We start from the raw sequence: 25,116 nt of genomic DNA, 5'->3' as shown, positions 1-25,116 counted from the left end.
ATCTTGGATTGGTTGGTTACCACAGAGTTCAGCTGCTTATGCTAAAATTAGCATGCCACAATGTTTACAGTGTTTGTGTGGCTCTAGATGCCATGTAGAGCCACTTACTGAATACAAAACATTGTACTATCATGTGCACATCACACCGCGATGCACACACAGTTTTGTCGGCCCATGTAGGCTTTACTGAATTGGCACCTATGGATTTTTATAATATGGTTACTTCCTGCTTTACATGTAATGTACAGTTGTGATGTTTTCAGTATTACTTCATCTGTTAACAGAACAAATATTAAAGTTTAGGTAAGGTCTCCAGTATATAATAATGTGCAAACACTTTACGGGTGAGTTCTCTACTCTTCAGTAGAGTAAGCAGAGTATAGCTACCCATGATAAATACACAAGTTTGTCTTTTTGTTAGTTCAAAAGTCAACTAGGTCACAAAAGCTCTGAGCCTAAAACAGTAGCACAAGTTCAGTCTACCTTGCATTAATAAATTACTAGAACATTGCAACAATACTTTTTAACCAGAAACAAACAGGAAGTTGATAGAATGTTGTGAAGTTGCTTTAGAAATGTAAAAGAACTGATCATTTCAGGGAGAGTGCAGATTCATGCTGGTTATGAAATAACAAAAGCAATTATACAATACACATAAGAATGAAGAAGGTAAACATGTTTGCATACAATCACATTTATTGGCCACAACTACATATACAAATTTAAGAAATGACAAAATACTGTACCATATATTCAAAGGCGTGCCAGTGTACATACCTGTTTATCCTTGGAAACGGCCCAACGTCCCCTGGCAATGCATTCGTGATGACTATGTTGGACCTTTTCATGAAAAAATACTGTTATTAGTAATGCAAATTCAAAGTGGCTAGAAGTTTATGTTCTCATTATGCAAGCATTTCACCACAGCTGCAATTCAAAGAAGTACTTTTGTAAGATGTGGCTTGTTAGTACAACATATACAGTAAGTGTCAAGGGACCTCCATTTATGTGCAAGTATTAGCATTTTCTGAAACACAAGAATGTAATATTTACTTCAACAGTATCAACACATGCTGCTGCAAAAAGTTCACAGAAATACTTACATACACTGAAAGGGGAAGTGGGGTAGTAACAAGAAACTGCTGAATATTTTGCTAATGCAGAGGAAAGTTTCACATGCTACTGATATAAAAATGTCAGTCATATCCTGTAAAGCCAACCAGACATACAAAGGCCCATTGTCAAAGTGGCAAGGTAAACAAACAAGTTGCAACAAATAATTACAAGTCCCAAGAAGTAGTTATTATACAAAGTGGAGCAACTGCAACAAGTCAAACAGCACAGAAAAGGTCAGCCGACAAAGTGAGACATGCTCGGTTGAGTCCAAGAAATCACCATACAAAGGTCACACCAAATGCAGTACACTAGCAATACAGCTCTATCATTTTCTTCTATTGCAACTGTCACCGGGTCATTCAATTCTTAAATGACACAAAGACAGGGGCAGTAGTGGGAGATGGTGGGGACAGTCTAGTGAAGGATATGAAAGGCCTGAAGACATGGACATAAAACTGACAGCTGAGGTTTGTTGCAAACCAATGAAAAGTCCTTGGCTTTGGCTACAACAACCCTTGTGTGCAGCATCAGCAGGTAGGAGTGGAACTGAAGGAAAAAGGGCAGGAAAAAAGAAGTGGGAGGGTTGGTCACACCTGAATTTGACCACCAATAGCACAATACTAGGATAATGGTACCGGTACACACAGTGCATCCTCAAGGGGACAGACTCCAAAAGCAAAGAGGCAATGCTTCTACTTTACAGAGCCCTGGTCAGATCACACATTGAGCACTTGGGAATATGAAGCATGAAAGGTTTGCTCTTGGCTCTAAGCACCTTCTCTAACCTAAGCTAAATGCAAGAGTTCCATTTGCCAGTGGTTTGTATAGCATCTTATTCACATGACAGGCAGACAAATTACTAGATTTCTGGAACCTAAAGCATACCTAGTTCTGCACTGACAATAAACCTTCTTCTCTTGTGTCGTGGTCTGGCTACCACTGAGGTTATAATTTGGCTAGTTATTAACAACTGCCATTTAAACAGTTTTGGTGCACATGTGCATGTGAAGATCCAGCTGATTCCAATTCAGGCTGCCATTTAAAGTATACCCAAGTACACTAATGGCTTGTTTAACAAGAATACATTGACTACACTAATCTGATCAATTAAAATGGCAATAATTGAAAAAATATTGTCAAACCTATTGTAGATGTACATACTGCTAGTACTAATCAAAAATCCCGAAACTCTGGAGGAAAGGAAGTTTTGCTATTTTCCCCAAGATGAGTGATATTGGAGTTAGTATATTTAAAAAGGTAGGGGTGTGGGAGATGCAGCCACCACATCGTAGGGGGATATGGATTTACTCCCCTGCAAAAATGATTTTTTTTTAAGTGAAGAATGATGTTTTCCATCATCAGCTTTATTTTTTCTCAGCCTTTTCAGTGTGATTGAAGTAGGTTTGAGGACTTACTTATGAACCTCATATCCTTAACATTGCCCTCATTTGCAGAAACTGTAAGACTCAGACCCTGCTCTGAGGAATGATTTAAGGGCTGTCTAGCACTGGTATGGTTAGTACCAGATGAATGCACTGACTGTAAATATACAGCATTGGATGAGACAGATGTTACAGTGGGAAATGAGCCTGGCTGGCATTTCTGGTTCTACTACTGATCCTGCCTCATCAGTTTAGGTCAGCCCTTCGCAGTGGGAAGGGGAAGCAGCTCTGGTTCTACCAGAACAGGCAGGCACGTGGCCTGACATTGTCAGCTTTCAAGTAATATCACTAGTTACAGGTTGAATGAAGAATGCACCAATTTATTTATTAGTGGTGATGTACAACACATTATGTTTTGTGCTTTTTTAATACAAACAAGCCATTTGATGATGGTTAGTTTAGCTTTGGCAATAACTGAAGAGTGACAACTTAGAAGGTGTAAGTTGATATTACTGACTTATCTCATTTTATGTGTGAAACCAAAATTGTAGCATGGAACTTGAATGGTGAAAGGGGCAGAAATCAAAAGGAGCAGCTAGGCAGTTTTAGATACCAATGTCTCTTATGCTCACTGGGATCTCCACCCTCCGTAAACCAGAGAAAGATATTCTATGTTGATAGTTAAAATGTCTGTGACAGCAATAACAACATGTGCAGCATTTTTGCATAGCTAACATGTCAGATGGACAGCAATGAGATTAACAGCCCTAATGCAATGAAAAATCTGGAAAGACTAGCACAACTTATCTTTAACAAGATCAGGATGTCATTACTTAGGTCAAGATTTAGCTGTAGATTTTTCAGTGCTAGCTTAGTTTATAAGCATTGCTTTGGACAGTCCACTTGAATTGTCACTAATTTACCATTTTACATGTATGTTTTGTACTGCAACCTGCTTTTATAATGGCTTATCTGATTGTCTTTTATTTTATTGCACTACTTTATTTGTTTTGTTTTCTGGTGTAGTTGACTGATCCATGACGGACTAGATAGAATAAATATGTTTACAAACAGAACTGGTAAAAAAGTCATGGAGGTTTGAAGCCACATACCAAAATATCGTGAATATTCAAAACATGTAAAGCACACATTAAAAACATTCACAGCAAACATTTATTTACAAGGTGAACTATCTGACATCAGTAGTGCTATTGAAGGTAAGAAGATACAATTCCTAATGTTTTAGGCAACTGCGTAGAAATTTCTACTTACATTTTTAAGGTACATGCTATCTTGCTACTCTGCATACTATAAACAAATTTGCAAGGTAAGAGGTTTGAATTCACTACATTTTATGCAATTATACAGGAATTTTGCAATTACATTTTCATTCCTCATGCCTTCTTGGTAGTCATTATAGAGGTTAGGGAGCAGAAAAAGAGAGCAGTGTGAATTTATTATAAGATAGCAAAGTTTAGTCAGAATCATTTAAGTTAAGAGTGGATATTAACAGTCACAAGTAACCCTCATTTGTACAAGGTCATGTATTTTTTTTTCTAAAGTTGAAGTAAATAGAGGTGTTACCAATTTAATTTGTAAAAGCATTCCATCAATTGGGTCCAAAGGCAGAAAATATGTGAGCTGTAGAAAAAATTGTTTGTAGGTCAACTCAGTAAGGTTTTGAGGATGAGACAAAGTATGTAAACTGCACATTCTTCCATCAGTGTTAATGTTTTCAAAATCTCCTCATCTCTGTGTAATGCTGTTGAGGGGACTCTAATTTTATTAATGCAGTTAAGTTTCTGGAGTGTGTTAGTTCCAGGGGGATGAGGAGCTAACTAATTTAAATCTGCTGTGTCCACATTGCTCCCATTAATTTTGGTATTCTCTGCATGAGTCTGTTAGTTGTGATGGTGTCTCCCAAATCATAAATCTACCTCTGCTATGTATTCATGTTGAGCCATTGGAAAGGTGGAACAGCAAGGGCAGCTACCCCAGGTGCCAACTTGTAGGAAACCCTAAACTGGTTGGCAACTTACAAGCTGTCATTATGATTGCTGTAATGGCAGCTTGTAAACTATCGACCTATTAAAAGCTGTCATTATGACTGCCGTAATGGCAGCTTGTAAACTGTCAACCTATTTTCTTTTAAAGGTAGCAATGCTGTAATAGTTCAAAACTGCATTAAAAAATCATGGTCGTTTACGAGTTGTAGCTGAGCAATCATAACTGGAATTGCTCATAGACATTGAAGAAGGCCAAATTCTACTAATATAATTTCTACATTCCCAAAATCTATTTTTGAACTTACTAGTGTGAAAAAACATGCCCAAATTGCTCTTTGGGCCACAAAATTTAACAATTTATTTAGTCTGCTCTTTACTTTACACTAACATCTTTTTATGATTTTTGACACAATTTTGTATGTGTTAGTTTCTGCCATGTCAATTCACATGTTAAGTAATAAGTAGGCAGCATTTACATAAGGGGCCTGGTGCTGTCAAACTATATACTAATTTGTTTAATATTTTGGCTGTCACTGAAATTGCTATATTATACTTTTTTATTTGTGCACTGAAATTATAGTAATAACATCAATATGGTGTGTAAGGCATTCTCCTTGTTTGTACTGAATATTAACATAGAAGAGGGAATATAGTGTGTGTGTGTGTGTGTGTGTGTGTGTGTGTGTGTGTGTGTGTGTGTGTGTGTGTGTGTGTGTGTGTATGAATGCACGTATGTATGTGTGTATGTATGTATGCATGTATGTGTGTGTGTGTGTGTGTGTATGCATGTGTGTGTGTCTGTGTATGCATGTATGTGTGTGTGTGTGTGTGTGTGTGTGTGTGTGTGTGTGTACATGTTCACACACAAATGCACTTGTTTCTGGGAGACATTATATTGGACCACACCATACAACATTAATATGACACTTCCTCTGGAAGCCTATACACTGAGCGTCTTATATAAAAACACAACGTACATCAAACTGATTAGTAATATGGAATCATACTATACATCATTAATATATTTACTTCCTATGTGTGTGTGTTTGTGTGTTACACACTGATAAACGTGTACAATTTGTTCATACTGGCTGCTGTTGCCTTAACTCACTAAAGCCATAAAATTTTTGTACTTCCAGTCTTTAAAGATTAAAAAAATGTAAAGATTACTTTACATTTGGCAAGGTACTGATCAAGAAGTGTACCTTAGTATACTCCAACATCTAAGATAAAAATAATAAATTAAAATACAATTAATTAAATTCATGAATTTAGGGTAACCAATGTCCATACTCATCTTTGGAAAAGATACTTTTGGCTCCTTCACCGCAAATGTAAAAAGAGATTTAATAAGACTGTCATTCTATCCATTTATTTCTTAAGTAACAATATGCTTCCTAACCACTTATAACAATTGTGGACGTTACCTTTTAACATCCAACCTTCCTGAATTCACAATTGTCTGTAAAGCTGCAGCAATGCTTTAAAAGTATGACCAAGAACAAGTCTATTCCTTCTTTAACTAGAGTCAGACTACAAGATTTGCATTTTTCATGCTTGTACATCCATGCAAGTTTATGGAACCATTTATTAATCAGTAACATTTATTTATTAAGTTGCATACATTTATGTACCTTGCAGAAAAATACCACTAAAAACAGCAGGAATGTTTGTGGGAACAAAAACATAACAAAGTAAGAAAAATAAGTAAAGTGAATTATGAAAGCTAAAAATAGATATAAAGTTTTTTGTAAGATGTATTTCAGTTTTATGGTATTGTGTTCTATACATTCCAAGCTCTTGGTATATTCAGACTGAATAGAAAGCAGAAAGACCAGAACCCAAGTGGGAATATCTTTGTTAGCAATCCTGAGTATCCCTGTGGCCTGCCAACCATAAAGGTGGTTACAGACCATTCCACTGCAGTTTTGAATCCTGCAAGGACCATTGCTAGCAGTTTGTAAGTAGCTACAAGTGGCTGATTTGAAGGTAGGTACATCAGAGTTGCAAATGTTCTAAAGTAGGTGGAAATATTAATGTTATATCTGTATATGTCTTCACTTTGTTTTGAAACTATTTAGAACTACTTTCAAAATAACATAGTAAGATGTGCAAGTCGTAATTTGCCATTTATTGCATATGCACTGTGGAATGCAGTTCCATAGGCATCCTTTTCCTTACTGCCATCAGGAAGTATTACAATGGCTTTACTAATTTTTAAATATATTCCTCAAAAGAGGGCAGAACTGGGCAACAGGATTTCCTTTTTAGACACAGTCTGATCATATTTCCAAATGTCATTATATTCATGGATTCAGGGTTGGCGGCTAGCTTTGCCCATCAGAAAGCAGCAATATTCATAGATCTACATACTGATATTGAAGTTCCTAAAGAATATGATCAGGAGAAGACTGACCCAATATGATGTAAATCAAAGACCAACATCTTAACTGAAGCTAGCACTGAGAAAGCACTGCTTCCCTATTTGAGTAGGTCTGTGCTCCCAAATTAGCTATGTGTATCCCCTATTTATATTAATATTACTGTATTCTTTAGACTGGAAGCAAGATGGAAAAGTAATGTAAAAGACTGATCTCGGGCAGCCAGCTTTAAGAAACTCCTGATTAAAAATTAAGATCATTATATTAAATCCTAGAAGGTGGCCTGAAAATGTGGCTAAAATTGAAGCAGATTTTACTGTGATACATGTCATGCATGACTCATCTGGTGGACTCTGATGTAAATTTTCCCAGTCTAATTACAGTTTCAGTTATGTTAGCTTAATCACTCAAGATGACCCACCCATTTCCCCTGGAAGAGAAAAAATAGGAGTTGATTGTCATGGTTCAATCAACTAAGATACCGCAAAACATGTTGGTCATAAATAACTGTAAATGTATCCATTAACTCTACTTACAATGCTAACTTGGTTTACTGGAGGGGAAAACTCCAAATCCCGAAGAATGAAACTTTGTCTGCAAGACAGGGGAGTTATCATACTCATCTCCACTACATACATTAAATTATTTAGGTTAATATATTAGGAATGGCATGTATTACATTCCATAGAGTCTAAATAAAAATAATAATAATAATAATTATTATTAGGTTGTGTCTAGTTAGTCTTATCTTAGCTTGAGAGCTATTTTCTAATCTTATCCCAAGGTCATAAGTGGTATCATTAGCAAGGATACCCACAAATGTGTGTAGGATTCCACTCAAGGCTTCCTGAATAGAAATCCAACCTTCTGATGCATGAAACCTGAGTAGGAAAGTCTACAGGACTCTGTATTGCTCTGAAAAGTTCTAGAAATTTTAATTAATGCTCCTGATTGGACTAGTATCTCAGAATGGGAGCTGGCCATAATTTTATTTTATTTTTTTGTAAATGAGAAGTCTTTGTAATGTTTGGCTTACCATGACATATTAATAAAGATTTGTAACATATAACTGATTAATTCAACCATGTTCTGCATTATACAGTGCTTTATCTAGTTTAGGTTGATTTTTTTGCAGGCTTGTGCCTGTAAATCATGACAATTTATCAACATATCTACTTCTTCCTGAAGTTAGATTGCCAGCTCCCAGATCATCCATGGGTTAAGTCTGATGATGATAATTTCTGATGTGCGACTGACACTATATTGCAGTCACATTGGTGATAAATGACGTCTTGAAAACTACCTTAAACTTCAGATTCAATATTCCTTTTTAAATACCTCCTATGTTTCCCGAATACCCAGCCAGGTTTCTCCACCAACAGAAACCCAATCTACAAAAACTAGGATTATGTCCTGAAAAAACATCTGTCAGAAACCTGACAAAAACTAGGACTGTGTTGTGAACAAATCTGTCCTGTGTTAATATATACCAGTGTCTATATATAATATCTGTGATCCTATTCAAATTTATAGAAGTAGTACTAACAAACCTCAGGTCATTTCCTACTTCTTCATCTAGTTCAGTATCCTTACAATGGAACAATTTGTTCCTCAACATTTGGTCCACCTGAGCTGCAATGCAGTCAATAAAGTCATAAAAACTTTATTTTTAAATAAGCTGTTTATAAAATATTTATAAAATAAAAAATTATAAAAATAAAAAAATAAAACATTTATAAAATATTTATAAAATTTTATATGAGCTGTTGTATGATGAGTGGTTTCAGAGTAGCAATTTCTTTTAATTCTAAAAAATTGTCTCTTGGGAATATTTTGATATAATGCAGTGGGTGGCAACTATATGCATGCAAAATAGCATTTACTTTGAAGAAAGTTTAAAATAAATTGAAATTACCACAGAATCATCCAATAACGTAGCAATACATACATTAAATCAACAGTAAATATTTCTGCTTTAAGGATAACACTTAACCCCAAATCATTACCTTTAAAGATGGACCCCTGCCCTCAAAAAAAAAAATATATATATATATATATATATATATATATATATATATATAGATAGATAGATATGACTTTACTATATTGTAATAATATTCTCCTTTTCACTAAAGTGCCTATCGTATATTGCACTTTCTTTATTTTCTCTAGATATTTCTGTTAAATGCTATGTAAAACCGACACTGTACCTTTCAATGTTGTTCTTATTTTATTGGAGCTTTTCTCCCCGGGCCTCGGCTGAAAATGGGCTCACACCCTGATGGACTATCCCAGTCAACACATGTAAAATAAATAAATAAATAATGTAAGTATTCAATTCTTTCAACGTTCCTTTTGGGAAATCGTCTAAAAAATTTCTACCATGAATTCAGATACCTAAATAAGCATTCCTAGTAACATCACAGATGTATGCAAATTCAAAACATCCATTCATAAAAATATCACTCTAAAATGATCAAACACACAAAAGACCAAAAAAAAAAAAAAAAAAGGATGAAATGTTGAATGAAGAAGTAGGTAAAAAAAAAAAAAATAAATCTCTTTCCTTATTTGTGATTTTTGGTCAACCCATCACTATATCAAAAGGTTCATAGGTAGTTACAAGGCATGCAGTCAAGGAGACCATGCAGGAGCCTAGTCAGTTTTCTCACTTGCCGTAGAGCACACGCTACTTTAGTATATACCAAAGAAGTCCAAGAATAACAATTTATTATTTCGTAAGCGCTTTCATAACATAAGTTACTTCATCAGACGACTTCATTACATCCACATAAAATAAAATTTAAATACTTAACTAACCCAATCAACACACATTTTCCCTCCATTTTATTAAAACAATTCTTATTTAAAGACATAGTACATTCTAAATTAAATCAAATTAATTTAATTTAAATAATTAACCTACAAACCATACATTTTATAACTCTATATAAAAAATTAAACATAATAAAATAAAACATATTGAATAAATATATCATCTGATGAAGTAACTTATGTTATGAAAGTGCTTACGAAATAATAAATTGTTATTCTTGGACTTCTTTGGTATATGCGTTGTATATGCTGTTACTACGGAGAGCTGCCTTCATTTGGAACTAGGGTGACTTTGTTATTATTATTCCTGCTCATCTTACCAGTTGGGTATCTTTGGGATTTTTTTATATATTTTTGTACAAGGTTTGTGTGAGCATGGCTGAAGGCAGCAGTATGACCTATGAGAATCATGGTTCCACAGTGGAATTTACTTCCAGCAGTAAGAGACTAACTGATTGCCTATCTGATATACTTAATCCATTCTTGAATGCAAAGATACCGGAGATGAATGGAGATATCAATAATGATACAGCAACCAACATGAAGGTTTGCGAGTTGAAACGTAATTTTGAAAATGACATTTATAGATTTAAGCGATTGCAGTATCAAAGGTTCCATTTTGAGGCATGTATACAGAAATTTGTGGTTCCTTGAGGTTTGAGAGTTTTAAACATGCCAGCATATGGAAATTTGTACCCTGCCTTGTTAACCAAATGGCAAAAGATTAATTTAGCTACTAGTAAACAATATACGCAGTTGCTCATTGAATTTTTTCATCTAATTGAACTAGAACTGCAGGATAACGTGCTTAAACAACAAACTGAGCTAGAATGTCTTCTGGGAGATGAACGTGTTGCTATTTATTTTGCTGAGCTATCTGAGAAAGTGAATATATATGGTCACAAGTTACATATGCAAAAAATGAAGAAATTAGCTCGAGAAGTTAATGACTTTTCGCACCAGCATGTTTTTACTTGGCCGAGACAGCAAGTGCCATTGACAGATTCAAATATGGAGCGCTCTGCAAGCAGCACCAATGCAATTAATGAGAGACGAGAGGTGGGGCCAGTTGAGCAGGAGGAGAATGTTATTAATGGCCAAGTACCAACAACTGATCATAGGCTTTTTACGGCAGTAGTTTCTGTGTTGAATAATAAACTGGCAACTTTGTATGAGGGTCCAGTAGTGAGACATAAAACTCCACCTGAGGAGACTGAACAATGTGGCATGGTATTTCCAGGTTTTCCTTTACCTATACGGCAGGCTAGGAAGAAATCCTTCAATGGAACACCCCCAATGAGTGGTCAGAAGCGCAAGGAACCTCCAGTTGTAACACAAAACAGAACTATCAAGAAAATGTGGGGATAGTGGGAAAAGGACTCGTTTGGAACATCTCGTCTTACGAATTAAATAAATCCAAAATTGAACTGTTAAGTATAGGTTTAAATTTTATACCTAACACTAGATTTGCTCTAGCTGATGCATTAGTACAACTTAGGCTGTTTGCACGAAATGTGATGCTTAAGAAACTTTATGGTTTTAGTAACAATAATAATAAGGGTATCATGTGTAAGAAATGTAGTACTTTTGTACCTAATATGCCGGCTGATGTGGATGTTTTTATTAAAGAATGTGAAAAAGATCTATGTGAAGTGGACATGGTGAATGTTAATAGAAATGCACGGAATATGACATATGAACAACGTCTAGCCATTAAGTCTTTACAACAAAATGATAACATTATTATTTGCCTAGCTGACAAAGGAGGGCCTGTAGTTGTGTTAGATGCTATTTACTAGAAAAACAAGATGTTGGAAATGTTATCAGATGTTACAGTATATGAGATTATTAGTCATGAGCAAGTCTTAAATATGCAATATAGAACAGATTCTTTGTTACTTGACAGTTTGAATCTGGGATATTTAAATGCTGAATTACATGAATATTTCCATGTTGAATTTCCCATTGTACCCCGCATACATGGGCTTCCCAAGATACATAAAAATCCCTCACAACCTACTTTTAGACCTACAGTTGCTGGGGCTGGATGGCTCACAGAGCCGATATCCATTTATTTGGAAAGGAACTTAAAAAAACTATTGAAAATTACCATATAGTGCTGCGTGATACAGAAAACTTATTATATCTGCATAAATATTTGATAGAAAATAATATTAATTTTGAATTAATGGTGACGTTGGATGTAATATCATTGTTCACCTGTATCCCAAATAATGCAGGGCTGAATACATTAAAAACCTGTTTGTCAATGCGAGTTATAGTGAAGCCAAAGCTGATTTTATATATATGTTAATGGAAATTGTATTGGAGCACAATATTTTTCGATTTAATAGTGAATACTACTGGCAAAAATCTGGGGTCACATTGGGTACTAGTTGCGCAAATGCATATGCTAATATTGTTATGAGGGAATGGGAACAAAGAAATAAGAGGCATCATACTGTAAAATTCTTTCGTAGGTTTGTAGATGACTTGTTTATTTGTTGGGATGGTGACCACATATCACTTGAAGAATTTACTAATTATTTGAATACTAGCAGTGACTTTTTAAAGTTCACATATTCTTATTCTCCTGATAGCATTACTACTTCCATACATAGAAAGGAATGTTATCAACCCTCATTTTTACAAAAAAGCAGTATGCATCTGACACATATATTTTTTAAAATTAAAGAAGGACAGGCCCTTAGGACTTCAAGACTTTCATCTGGACAGCTTAGTTTTGAAGGAGGGCTAGATTATTTGAAGGAAGCATTTATGAGTAGAAGTTATACTAACAGAGAAATTAACCGAGTATATGCATGGGTTAAGAGAGAGAGGCAGGGGAGAGGTAAACCTTAGATAAAAGGAGGAGATCCAGATTAGCCTATAAACAGGATTAAACAGGCTGATACAGTTCCAATAATTTTACCTTATGCCCAGGGGATACAGAAGGTTAAACAGGTAATTAATAAGAATTGGCATATTTTACTTGCAGAAGAGGATACTCCAAGAGTTGTTTCCCAAATCTTAAACTACAGTTATGTTATTCTAGGTTGCAGTATGTGAATAGGCATGAATTTAATGCCACTGTACCATGTGGCCAATGCAATTTATATGTATATATATATATATATATATATATATATATATATATATATATATATATATATATATTTTGATAAATCTAGATTTTATAGACATCCTGATACTGGATATTTGTAGCATATTAATTGTAGGGGAAATTGCAATACCAAGAATTTGGTTTATATAGCACATTGTGTTGTTGTGACTTTCGGCTTTTCCCGGTTAGGGGTCGCCACAGCGGAACTCCGGTCCGCTAATGACTGGCAGTTGATTTTTATGTACCGAGTTGCCAGCCCTGATGCACAACCTTCAGTGAAGGTATGCCCATTCATGCACGTCTCCACGCAGAAGATGCTCTAACAGAGTCGAACCAGACAGCATCTTACTGCAGCACCACCACCGCGGATATAGCACATTGTGTTATATGTTTTAAATTTTATGTAGGTAAAAACAACCGTAGATTAAGGGAACGTATTAGGGACCACATTTATTGTACCAGAATGAAACATATGTATAGTGCACTGGCCAAACACACATTATCTGAAGGTGAACAACATAGTTTTAGACTTCAGGTTGTGGAAGTTATCCAGGAAAGTCCTAGATTAAATGACATTTATAACAAAACAGAGACTAAAGAGTTGGCCTGGATTCTACGTATGGGTGCACATAGAGGCTCAGGGTTAAATGATATGGTCCCACTTAAACCAGTATTAAAGGAAGGAGAATAAGAAAGTGATTATTTGTTGTGAGTTATTTTATATACGTATAAATACATTTTTTTATTCAATATGTTTTATTTTATTATGTTTAATTTTTTATATAGAGTTATAATATGTATGGTTTGTAGGTTAATTAATTACATTAAATTAAATTAATTTGATTTAATTTAGAATGTAATATGTCTTTAAATAAGAATTGTTTTAATAAAATGGAGGGAAAATGTAGTGTGTTGATTGGGTTGGTTACGTATTTAAACTGTATTTTATGTGGATGTAATGAAGTTGTCTGATGAAGTAACTTATGTTATGAAAGCGCTTACGAAATAATAAATTGTTATTCTTGGACTTCTTTGGTATATGCTGTTACTACGGAGAGCTGCCTTAACTTGGAACTAGGGTGACTTTGTTAATGTATTATGTATTATGTATTAGTTGAACTATGTCTGGAGCTTTTCTCCCCAGGCCTCAACTGAAAATAGGCTCACCTTGGTCCAGTGGACTATCCCAGTAAACAAATGCAAATAAATAAATAAAATAAATAAACCATGGAATTATGTAATGTCATCAGCTACTGATAAATTATTGCACTGGAGTATAACAGTCTGATGTAGTCCAATGTATACTGTCTACTAGTCATCAAGTAAATACTAGTCAAGCCTTACAATGTGTCATTCACATCTGGGCAACTTGTAACATATAGAGTTGCGTTTGTCATAGGAAATCTTTGCTGGTACTATTTCTGTTATTACAGTTACAATGACTCGCTTTTAACTTTCTTTTTCTCTATGGTTGTGCACAATGATGTTGGTATATATGAGTTTAAGGGGTACCTAGATTTTTGTCTTACACGTGCACAGTGGGGCTTGAAATCCTTAAAAAAATACTTTTTTTAACCTGGATAAATCTAGATTAGATCATGCTCCTGCAGCTGTATGCCTGGACTTGACAAACTGCTGTATAACCATCTCTGAGGATAATACCATTTTAATAAAAATAAATAAATACATTTTAAAAAATAGTTTGTTAACCAGGTAAGTCCACTATCTTTTTCAGGGGTGAACCAAGAGCACCTGTCTGGTTTAGTAAGTTGATCAGAGTTGCACAGTAAGCAAATTACGGTGGAAGGAATCAAACCCTGTTCCCTAGGCACAGGAAGCAGCTCATGAGCAACTCAGAGCTTTACCCCTTTCAGTCCTTTTGACTTCCATTTTTTATCATCATTGTTATTAACTTTCAAATCTGGAAATCATCATAATAAAATGGTGATGACAGCAAGATAGTATAACAGGACCAGATATGAATTATTTCACTAGAACAGGAAGTTGAGTAAAATATCTTGTTCTATTCGTTGTGATGAACAGCAGGGTGTGGAGATAACTTCTAAGCTTGTCTGTAGGGGCTACCAAGAGATGAATAAAAATATAGTATATGTGTAAAGCTAAGAAGTCTTATATGGTACAAGAAGGGCTTCAGAGAAGCCCGGTTACCCCATAAAGACTAGTCCCAAGCAGTTGGGTTAGGCAGAGAAAGGTCTTCTATCTCCCTCTGTCAGTAGTTCCAAAGGGAAATGGAATGTTAGCATTGGGTGGGAAAACAGGAAACTATTTTCTACAGAATTATATGTTCAGAGGCTAGAGGTTACTGATGTAGGGCAGATCCATGGCAGAAAAAGAAGATGGAATCAGATAAGAAGAGAGGAGAAAAGCAATCAACATTGCAGTATTTGCTACACAAGTATAATGAAGTGCAGGGAAAATGGAAGTTAATGTGCAGCTAAAATGGCCACTGACAATGGTGATCCAAACAAGAAAAGTATAAAACCAAGAAAAGGAACATGGCACTTTGTAATCCATATGTAGAATTATTCACTGTTGAAATATTCACCATTATTCAATAGGCATGTTGGTGAAGTGAACAGAGGGGATGAGGAAGTGATGGGTAGGTATGGTGTTAAGGAGAGGAATGCAGAAGGTCAGATGATTGTGGATTTTGCGAAAAGGATGGACACGGCTGTGGTGAATACGTGTTTTAAGAAGAGGGAGGGGCATAGGGTGACGTACAAGAGTGGAAGAAGATGCACACAGGTGGATTATATCTTATGTAGGAGGGCCAGTCTGAAGGAGATTGGAGACAGTAAAGTGGTGACGGGGAAAGTGTAGTTAAGCAGCATAGAATGGTGGCCTATAGGATGACATTGGTGATCAAGAAGAGGAGGAGGTGTGTGAAAGCAGTGCCAAGGTTTAAATGGTGGAAGTTAAAAAAGGGTGATTGTGAGGTGGTGTTCAGGGAAGAGTTAAGACAGGCACTGGGAGGCAGTGAAGAGTTACCAAATAGCTGGGTAACTACAGCAGAGCTAGTAAGGGAGACTGCTAGAAAGGTGCTTGGTGTGACATCTGAACAGAGGAAGGAGGACAAGGAGACCTGGTGGTGGAATGAGGAAGTACAGGAGAGTATACAGAGGAAGAGGCTGGCAAAGAAGAAGTGGGATTGTCAAAGAGATGAAGAAAGTTGACATGAGTATAAGGAGATGAGGCGCATGGCAAAGAGAGAGAGGTGGTGAAGGCTAAGGATAAGGCATATGGAGAGTTATATGAGAGATTGGACACTAAAGAGGGAAAAAAGGACCTGTACTGATTGGCTAGACAGAGGGACAGAGCTGGGAAAGATGTTCAGCAGGTAAGCGTGATAAAGGATACTGAGGGAAACGTACTCACAAGCGAGGAGAGTGTGTTGAGTAGATGGAAAGAGTACTTTGAAGGGCTGATGAATGAAGAGAATGAGAGAGAGAAAAGGTTGGATGATCTGGGGATAGTGAATCAGGAAGTGAAACAGATTAGCAAGGAGGACATAAGGGCAGCTATGAAGAGAATGAAGAATGGAAAGGCTGTTGACCCAGATGACATACCAGTGGAAGCATGGAGATGCTTAGGAGAAATGGCAGTGGAATTTTTAACCAGATTGTTTAATGACATTTTGAAAAGTCAGAGGATGCCTGAGGAGTGCAGAAAAAGTGTTTTGGTACCTATCTTTAAGAATAAGGGTGATGTACAGAGCTGCAGTAACTACAGAGGGATAAAATTGATCAGTCACAGCTTGAAGTTATTGGAAAGAGTAGTGGAAGCTAGGTTAAGAAGGGAGGTGATGATTAGTGATCAGCAGTATGGTTTCATGCCAGGAAAGAGCATTACAAATGCAATGTTTGCACTGAGTGTTGTTGGAGAAATACAGAGAAGGTCAGAAGGAGTTGCATTGTGTCTTTGTGGACTTAGAGAAAGCATATGACAGGGTGCCTAGAGAGGAGTTGTGGTATTGTATGAGGAAGTCGGGAGTGGCAGAGAAGTATGTAAGAGTGGTACAGGATATGTACAAGGGTAGTGTGACATTGGTGAGGACTGCAGTGGGAGTGACAGATACATTTAAGGTGGAGGTGGGATTACATCAAGGATCAGCTCTGAGCCCTTTCTTATTTGTAGTGGCAATGGACAGGTTGACAGATGAGATCAGACAGGTGGCCCTGTGGACTATGATGTTTGCACATGATATTGTGATATGTAGTGAGAGTAGGGACCAGGTTGAGGTGACCCTGGAGAGGTGGAGATATGCTTTATTGAGGAGAGGAATTAAGGTCAGCAGGGCTAAAACAGAATATATGTGTGTAAATGAGAGGGAGAGTAGAGGAATGGTGAGGATGCAGGGAGTAGAGTTGGTAAAGGTTGATGAGTTTAAGTACTTGGGATCAACAGTTCAGAGTAATGGTGAATGTGGAAGAGAGGTGAAGAAGAGAGTACAGGCAGGGTGGAATGGGTGGAGAACAGTGTCAGGAGTGATTTGTGACAGACAGTTACCAGTAAGAGTGAAAGGGAAGGTCTACAAGAGGATAGTGAGACCAGCTATATTATACGGGTTGGAGACAGTGGCATTGACAAAAAGGCAGGAGTCAGAGCTGGATGTGGCACAGAGTTAAAGATGTTAAGATTTGCACTGGGTGTGACTAGGATGGACAGGATTAGGAATCAGTATATTAGAGGGTCAGCTCAGGTTGGACAGTTTGGAGACAAAGCAAGACAGGCAAGATTGCTTTGGTTTAGACATGTGCTGAGGAGGGATGCTGGGTATATTGCGAAAAGGATGCTAAGGATGGAGCTGCCAGGTAAGAGGAAAAAAGGAAGGCCTAAGATAAGGTTTATGGATGTGGTGAGAGAGAACATGCAGGCGGTTGGTGTGAAAGAGCATGATGCAGAGGACAGGAAGAAATGGAAACAGATGATCCGCTGTGGCGACCCCTAATGGGAACAGCCGAAAGAAGATGATGATGTAGAATTATTCACTGTGCCTACCTCCACTGATAAATATCGTGTCTACCTCCACTGACATGTGTCGTATCCTCCTCAATTGATATGCACTGTGTCCACCTCCACTGATACAATCAGGCCAGAATAAAGATCAGAATAGTGACAAAGCCAACAGTGCTGAGAGTGGAGTAGTTGAGCTGAACAGAGAATCCATATTGCATGCCTTAAGAAAAGCCAATAAAAAAATTTGCACAGGAAGTTTAAATAGATGCTAGAATTAATCCAGGATGAATTTTGGGTCTTGAGATTTTTCTTGCCAGTGGAAATTTCCAGTATTAGGGATGAAACAAAATAATTCAAATTCTATGAGAAGATTTAATGTAGATGTACAGACTAATCTGGGAGACATATATACCTCAGTAAATTCTTGGGTTTGGAAAATCATAGGGTAACTACTCAACAAAGTCTGAAACCATACAGAAGTGGTAGATCCCAGAATTTCTGTAGACAACTGACCGAGCATTATGGGCACTGTGGTCTCCATGTCCCAGCTATTATATCCATCTTCTTGGAATGCATCTCTTATGAGGAAGGACAACCAATTCAGAGAGTTAGGTATTCATCCCTTTGACTATGACTTAATTAACAGGCATATTTTGCATCTCCTACTTTCTGCATCATAGCAGGTGGTCTTAGTACCATGTATATCCATCACTAGCCCAGCTTTCTTTCTAATGTACATTCCAAAGACAAGTCCTTTCGTTGTCGAAACAAACCTGGAACCATGCCATTAGAAATATTTCTTCTGACCCTTTGCCTGGAACTCAGTCTGGCATACAAGCACTTATCTTTCCACCCATGCATTAACCAGTGCCTTTTTAGTAGCTGAAAGGGTTAAAATAGTAACAGCACTGATGCCCTGGTGTCTGTATTACCCTCACTGTTGTTTCATTTAGAAGCTTTGCACTAGTTGGCCTAATAACTTGGATTCTGAGAACGGACACGCTGCTTATCTCTTCTGGGACCTCATCATTTTATTTTTCTTAACCTTGTTTTCTTTTCCCACATTTTGCATGCCACTAGGTATACCATATCTTCTGCTTGGTCAGTCTGTTTTCTACATGATTAACTCAGGCTAATTCTTTTTATGTCTGTCCATCACTAAGATCTTCATGACGAAAATCTTCTTATAGTCTCAGCTAAGACATTATTTCATATCCAATGGAAAGCGGGATCACTCTGACACTGATTTGCTAAGTCGGTACATTTACTATGGGCTTTGCATTTCTAATCACCGTATTCCATCAGTGTTTTAAATGTCTTTCTTCTGCTTTCATGATAAGATAAAACCCTCTACCATTCTGGCCTGTATTTATCTTTAACTTCTCTGACAAATAAGCCACTCTGGTGGCATAGACAGATAAAGCCCTTACTACAGCATCCCAGGTGTCTGATGGATTGGTCCTGTGGGCATCTGCTGTGACGACACCTGATGGAGGCTGAATCATGTACCAAAGATGGGAACAGGGTGAAGACAAGACTGACTTGCTGCAGAGGTGAGGTGATACACCGCACATCCCCACTGCATGCCCACCCCTCTGATATACCATAAGGGACATAAGGTAGGGTGGAAGTCACAAGGGTAAGGCCATAAAATGAAGAAAGAAAACAGCGGACTATGACCAGACCCCCTCAATGCCTCAAACGCCACGTCAGCCACAGCCTTATGGAGTTATTCTAGGGGGTTAAGGAGGTGGCTGATAGACCCAGTGATGGAAATGCAAAACAAGGTAGGGAGCCATAAGCTAATTCAGGAGGAGAAAAATCCTTAAAAAATAACTCTGACAAATATGTTCTGCTCCCAGGATAAGACAACACTTTTCCTCAGTTCACTTTAATTTGTCCTTAATGCTTCATAAAAAATTTATTTTTAAACTGATTGTTACCATGATGTTCTCTATCCAACATGTGTTTTTCACTGCAGCAGACCTATATGTTTATCAAGTACTTAGATTTTAGGATATTTGACAAATCGGTCACTGAGAAATCGTTCTAAGCCCTGGAAAACATGTAACATCTTTGATCAGTAAGTAGTTTTTATGAGCTAAGGAGGAATATAAATCTGGAAAAGGACAACTTTTACCCATTTTGGAGGATGGTGAGGTAAACCCTCCAAACAAGCAGTACCCACTTTTGCTGCTGACATTTGAGGTCAGGAAACAGCAGCAAATGTAATATGCAAAAGGATTTATTAGGGAAGTCACCTCAACAATGAATTCATCAGTTAGATATGTCAGAAAGCATATTGGGTCATATCTTTTAACAAGAGTGTGTACACAGTTAAATATTTCCAAGAGTTTATCCAACTGGAATGAATCCTGTTGTACTCTCTCCAGACCATAAGATCTTCATGGCTCTCAAAGTGGTCAACAGGTTCTGGAGTCTGCCCCTTCAAGACATGCATGGTTTGCCTTTAACGCAGGAGGAAACAACTCACTTAGACTCATCTTCACAAGTATAAAATAAATACAAATCAGCTCCTTAGAAAAACAGTAGAGTCAATATATTTTTCTGCAGCCCAACAAAAGTTTGCATAGTTGGTTACAGTGAAATAATTTACTATTTTACTTATTATATCCCAGAATAATGATGTTTGTTTATATTTTTCAGGTTAGAGAAATGTGTTTGAGACTATCACTGAGTGTCAAATAAAAAAAATCACTGGAAAGGGAGGGGCTCTCTATTCTCATATCTACCCAGTTTCACATATTATATTTACTTCAACGATTTTCATTATCAAATCCATTTGTAACACAAGAAGAAGCCGAATTTGCCTACTGCCTAATGAAATTACAAAGCATTAGTTCATAATAATTTAAGTGCAGTACAGTACACATGCATTATAAACATAAATGCGCCTGTGTATACTCTGTTCTGCATATACAGTCATAGTTCACTAAGTGATCTATATTCTGCCCACTTGTTTCATAGAATGTCACACATTTGGTTGAAGAAATATTGAAAGCTCTGCCGTTAGTTTTATAGCATACTGTTGAATGTAGTAATCATTCATTTGTTTGTTTACTGGGTAAGGCACACAAGATAAAAATGTTTCTCTTAACAGGTGATTCAGAAGCTCTAGTCTTGTCAGGTGACTTACTCAGAATCACATAGTATGCATGTGGAGGTGGAGGTAATCAAACACAGGAAACCGTTCAAAGAATATTAGCAGCTTGCATCCCTAACCGTCCATAGCAATGTCAACCCATAGTAGTGAACAAACGTGTCAGAAAACAATGCCTCATTTGTTGACACTATCTTTCAGTACTGCAAGGCAACTGACATTTCCTATCTAGAGAGGTTTGCCTGAAACTATATTTTATAAATGTAATTATAATTTTTCTTCTTATTTACTTTGGAATGGGTGAGAAGATGCTAAGTCCTGCTCGGAATTTCTTGATGGTCCCGCTGGATTTAAACCAGCTGTGTCGTTTCTCCTGCTGGATCTTCAGGAAATCATTACTCAGATGTTTCCACTGCTGTGAGGTAAACATTCCAAGAATCCTAAAAGATAAAAATATAATTAAACAGAAGTTGAGTGGGGGGTAGGAAATTTTCTATTTAATGAACATAAACTTTTAGTAACATTAAGGATTAGTATGTGCCATTTCAGAATTCTCAGTACTGTATTCACACATATCCTACTAAAACCGTTACTGTTACCAGTAACATTACAAGAATTGTCTTATTAAATCTTTAATACACCATACAGTAGAAAGTCGATTATCCAAATGTGGATTATCTGAAACGTCAATTATCCAAACACAGCCTTCCAAAGTTTTTGGTAGGAAAAATCATAAAGTCTCAATAAGTAAACATCGTAGGTATTTGCTTGTGCATGTTTTTTGAGCTTGTAGCCCACTCGTGTAAAACATATTCTTTATTGTCCATTGGAAATGCTGAATGGTTGAAAAGTGTCTTCCCTGTGTGCAGAAAAAAACAAGATTTTTAGAAGTTTTTTATCCTGTTCAGTGTATGTTTGATTATCTGAACAGTTTGATTATCCGAACTACCCTAGGTCCCAATTAGTTTGGATAAAATACTCTACTGTAATTTCAATTTCATGATCAGAAAAGTCAACTTGCAACAACAGAAGTTTGCAAGGAAATTTGCCCACCTCCATTCTGTGAGAGGGGCACACCTATATGATTCCATGCAGTGGAACCTTGGTCCTTGCACCCCTATAATAATATAATCTTGTCTACAAATGTGTTACTTTTGGAAAAGGGAAACTTCTTTTTTCAGTGACCTCCACTGAATAGACCATCTTCACTTCACACACAAAAACTATCACAACAGAGACTGACAGTGTCCCCTATTGTAAATTAGTTGCCGTTTTCTTGATGACTGACAAACAATACAATTAATTTTATCATTACTTTCTTTATAAAAATATTTAGTACTGAACAAATCCAATATCCTAAGTGAAGCAGCAGAAACTAGAATCTCACCAAGGCTACCAAATACAGATTCACAGAAGTTTGCTCTCGTTCTTCAAACAGTGTCAATTTAATTATAATTTTTTTTTTTACATAATTTTAAAGAAGAGACGATTTTTAAAATAAAAATATTAACTACTCCAGTGGTGTGGAAGGAAAAAGCCCTAACTACTGCCCAGCCAACCCGGGTTCGATTAGTATCTCAGGTGATTGACAGCAGCAGGGAAGGTGTTCACTGGTGATGTTACCTAAGGGAAGGAGTGGTCCAAAGAGGGGAGTTGTCCTTGGATGTAATCAATGAGCATTGTGGTGGGGACATAGAAAGTGGGTAGGGCATATACATCTATCAAAAAAAAAACACACAAAACAAAAGAACAAATGGCCAAGCCCCCAGGATGTCCTTAAGATCCATGATCAGCCCCCAAAAATAAATAAATAAAACTATGATCACATCTAAATTATAGTGTTTTCCTTCTAGACTGCAGTCATGATGAAGAATCAACCTGGAATGTCCCCCTTTGAATTGCTCTTTCTGTCAGCACAGGAATAACAGCTTGGCCAGGCATGCTAAGATGATGTACTCTGTGCCCAGTGTTAGGGTTAACCTTTTAAGCTAGGAGTATGAGATCTAAAACCAATGTATTTCCATCTACTAAATTATAAGAACCCCTGAAACCTATTTTGCAGATGTTAACCCCTCCCAAAAGAAAGTTCATAGCTAGAGAGTATGTACTCATAATGGTTATAAGCACAAGGATCATGGTACAGATGACCAGTGGAGAAAATAGGTAACAAAAAAAGTCCACTATTTAAGAAATTTAGTATGCTACATGAGGTGCAGTGAACCCCAAAGCCAGACTCAGCTTAAACTCTGCCACTATAACCAGTCCTGAAGTTCATAAAGTACCCCATATACAAGAAAAAAAAAAAAAAAATATATATATATTCAAGGTCTCAGAATATGATTACAGGTCTGAAGTCTATACTTTATTTTGAATGTATTTAAAACAAATTATATACAAAATTGTTTAACCTGGCATACCCAAATAAGCAATGCCCATTTAGAAGGGAGACCAGGGAGAAAAACATCATTGTTTAACTATAAAAAACATGAATGTATACATGATACCTAGAAAATGAAGTTGAGAACACGTATTTATTTATTTATTTGTTGGCTGGGAATGTCCGACTGAGCCAGAGCTCTTTTTCAGCAGAGGCCTGGGGAGGAAAGCTCCACCAGAGAACATACAGCGTTTACAAAAGTAACAATAGCTAGTGCTGTTAATTATCAATAAACAGAAGCCGTTTAGAGCAGCTGACAAACTTTTTACAGGATACATTACTACAATTACTATATATATATATATATATATATATATATATATATATATATATATATATATATATATACACTTAAGGAAGGCATGGCTGAGATATGGAACTCAGAGTCTGGGAAAGTTCTTAGGGAGGGATATGAAGTTCAGTGAGAGGCAGCATAGGGGACAGATGTTGGGAGAGCAGTAGGAAGAGGAGGAAAGTGTGTGAGGAGGTTAAAAGTAGAGCAATTCAGAGGTAGAAGTGAGAAGAGTAGTGAAGAAGTAGAAGTTAAGAGAGGTCAGAGAGATTGGGAATTACAGGTATTTTTAGGGAAGAAATTTCAAGGAAGTTTTTTACAACGACATGTCCAGGAGTTAATAAGGTGTTCTTTGAGAGCTTTTTTGAATTCACGTGTGTGAGGTATTTTACTGATGGCCAAGGGAAGTTTGTTCCTGGAAAGGGCAGGAGTGTAGCTATATACAGTACGTTTTGGCGTGCTGATCTTTCAGGTTTATATATGTCTAAGTGTAGTTGGTCAGGGCTCCTGAGGTTTCTAGTTAGTGTATGAAGAGAGATGAGCAAGGAGATATCAGGGCAGGAGAAGGGCTTATTTAGGATGGCATGAGTAATAACTGAGAGGACTGAAGTTGATGCGGGAACTCTAACCAATTTAAAGCCTTGGGAAAACTACAGTGATGACAGAAAGAGGTTTGGTTTGCTGCAAACCTCGATACTTTGTTGCAGGTGGCCTTGAGTTTAGGTAGTAGGCCAGCCTGTAAGTTGGTTAGGATTTGTGAGCTGTAGACGAGGCTGGGTAGAAGGTAGGTATAGGTAAGAGAGATACGAGAGTCCTTTGTAAGGTATTTTTTGTTTCTGTTGAGTAGACAAAGTTATAAGTAGGTTTTCTTAATACAGTGGTAGACATGTAGGTCGAATTTGAGTTGATCATCAATAATGACCCATAGAAGCTTAGTGCAAGTTTCGATACTGATGACAGTGGTGTTAACTGATGTTATGGAGAAGGTGTGTTTAAGGTGGGTGAGAGAATTTGGGAGAAATAGCAGGAGTTTGGTCTTTTATAGACTGAGAATTAGTTGGTTCTTAACCATTTTTCAATACAGTTGAAGGTGTTTTAGGTGAAGATGTGCAGGTCAGAGAGGGTATTAGAGGTAGAGATGACAGTGGAATCATTTGTATACTGAATGCGGGTAGATTATGGACAGTATGTATAGAGGTGATTAGAGAAGATGTTGAACAGTAAGGGACCATGAAGAGAGCCTTGCAGAACCCCCATTTTGATGGGGAGGAAGGAAGATGATGAGGAGAGACATTTAACAGATTTTTGTCTGTTGGAAAGGTAGCTAGTAAACCAGGAAAGGGTTGGGGTAAATCAGTTGAGGTGGGAGAATTTGGGGAGGAGCAGGGGGTGAGAGACAGTGACAAAAGCTTTTGAGTGGTCTAGGAAGAGAAAGGAAATGTGTT

The 25,116-nt window shown here is 36.9% G+C and overlaps 1 protein-coding gene across 4 annotated transcripts in view; it reads right to left on the bottom strand.

The window, feature by feature from the left end:
• PARP6 (poly(ADP-ribose) polymerase family member 6) overlaps window positions 1-25,116 on the bottom strand; it is a 1,412,227-nt gene that overhangs the window by 843,729 nt on the left and 543,382 nt on the right. For all 4 annotated transcript variants that reach the window (XM_044077510.1, XM_044077512.1, XM_044077511.1 and 1 more), the window contains 2 exons: window positions 21,233-21,382; window positions 778-840 (listed from right to left, as the gene is read on the bottom strand). In XM_044077510.1, coding sequence (XP_043933445.1) covers window positions 778-840; window positions 21,233-21,382 — 213 coding nt within the window. The remainder of the gene's footprint in view (window positions 1-777; window positions 841-21,232; window positions 21,383-25,116) is intronic.

This window comes from Protopterus annectens, chromosome 7.part0 (assembly GCF_019279795.1).
Source record: "Protopterus annectens isolate FY-2018-M chromosome 7.part0, PAN1.0, whole genome shotgun sequence".
Classification (NCBI taxonomy): domain Eukaryota; kingdom Metazoa; phylum Chordata; order Ceratodontiformes; family Protopteridae; genus Protopterus; species Protopterus annectens.
The sequence above is the reverse complement of the archived record's forward strand: the minus strand, read 5'-3'. Positions and strand labels throughout refer to the sequence as shown.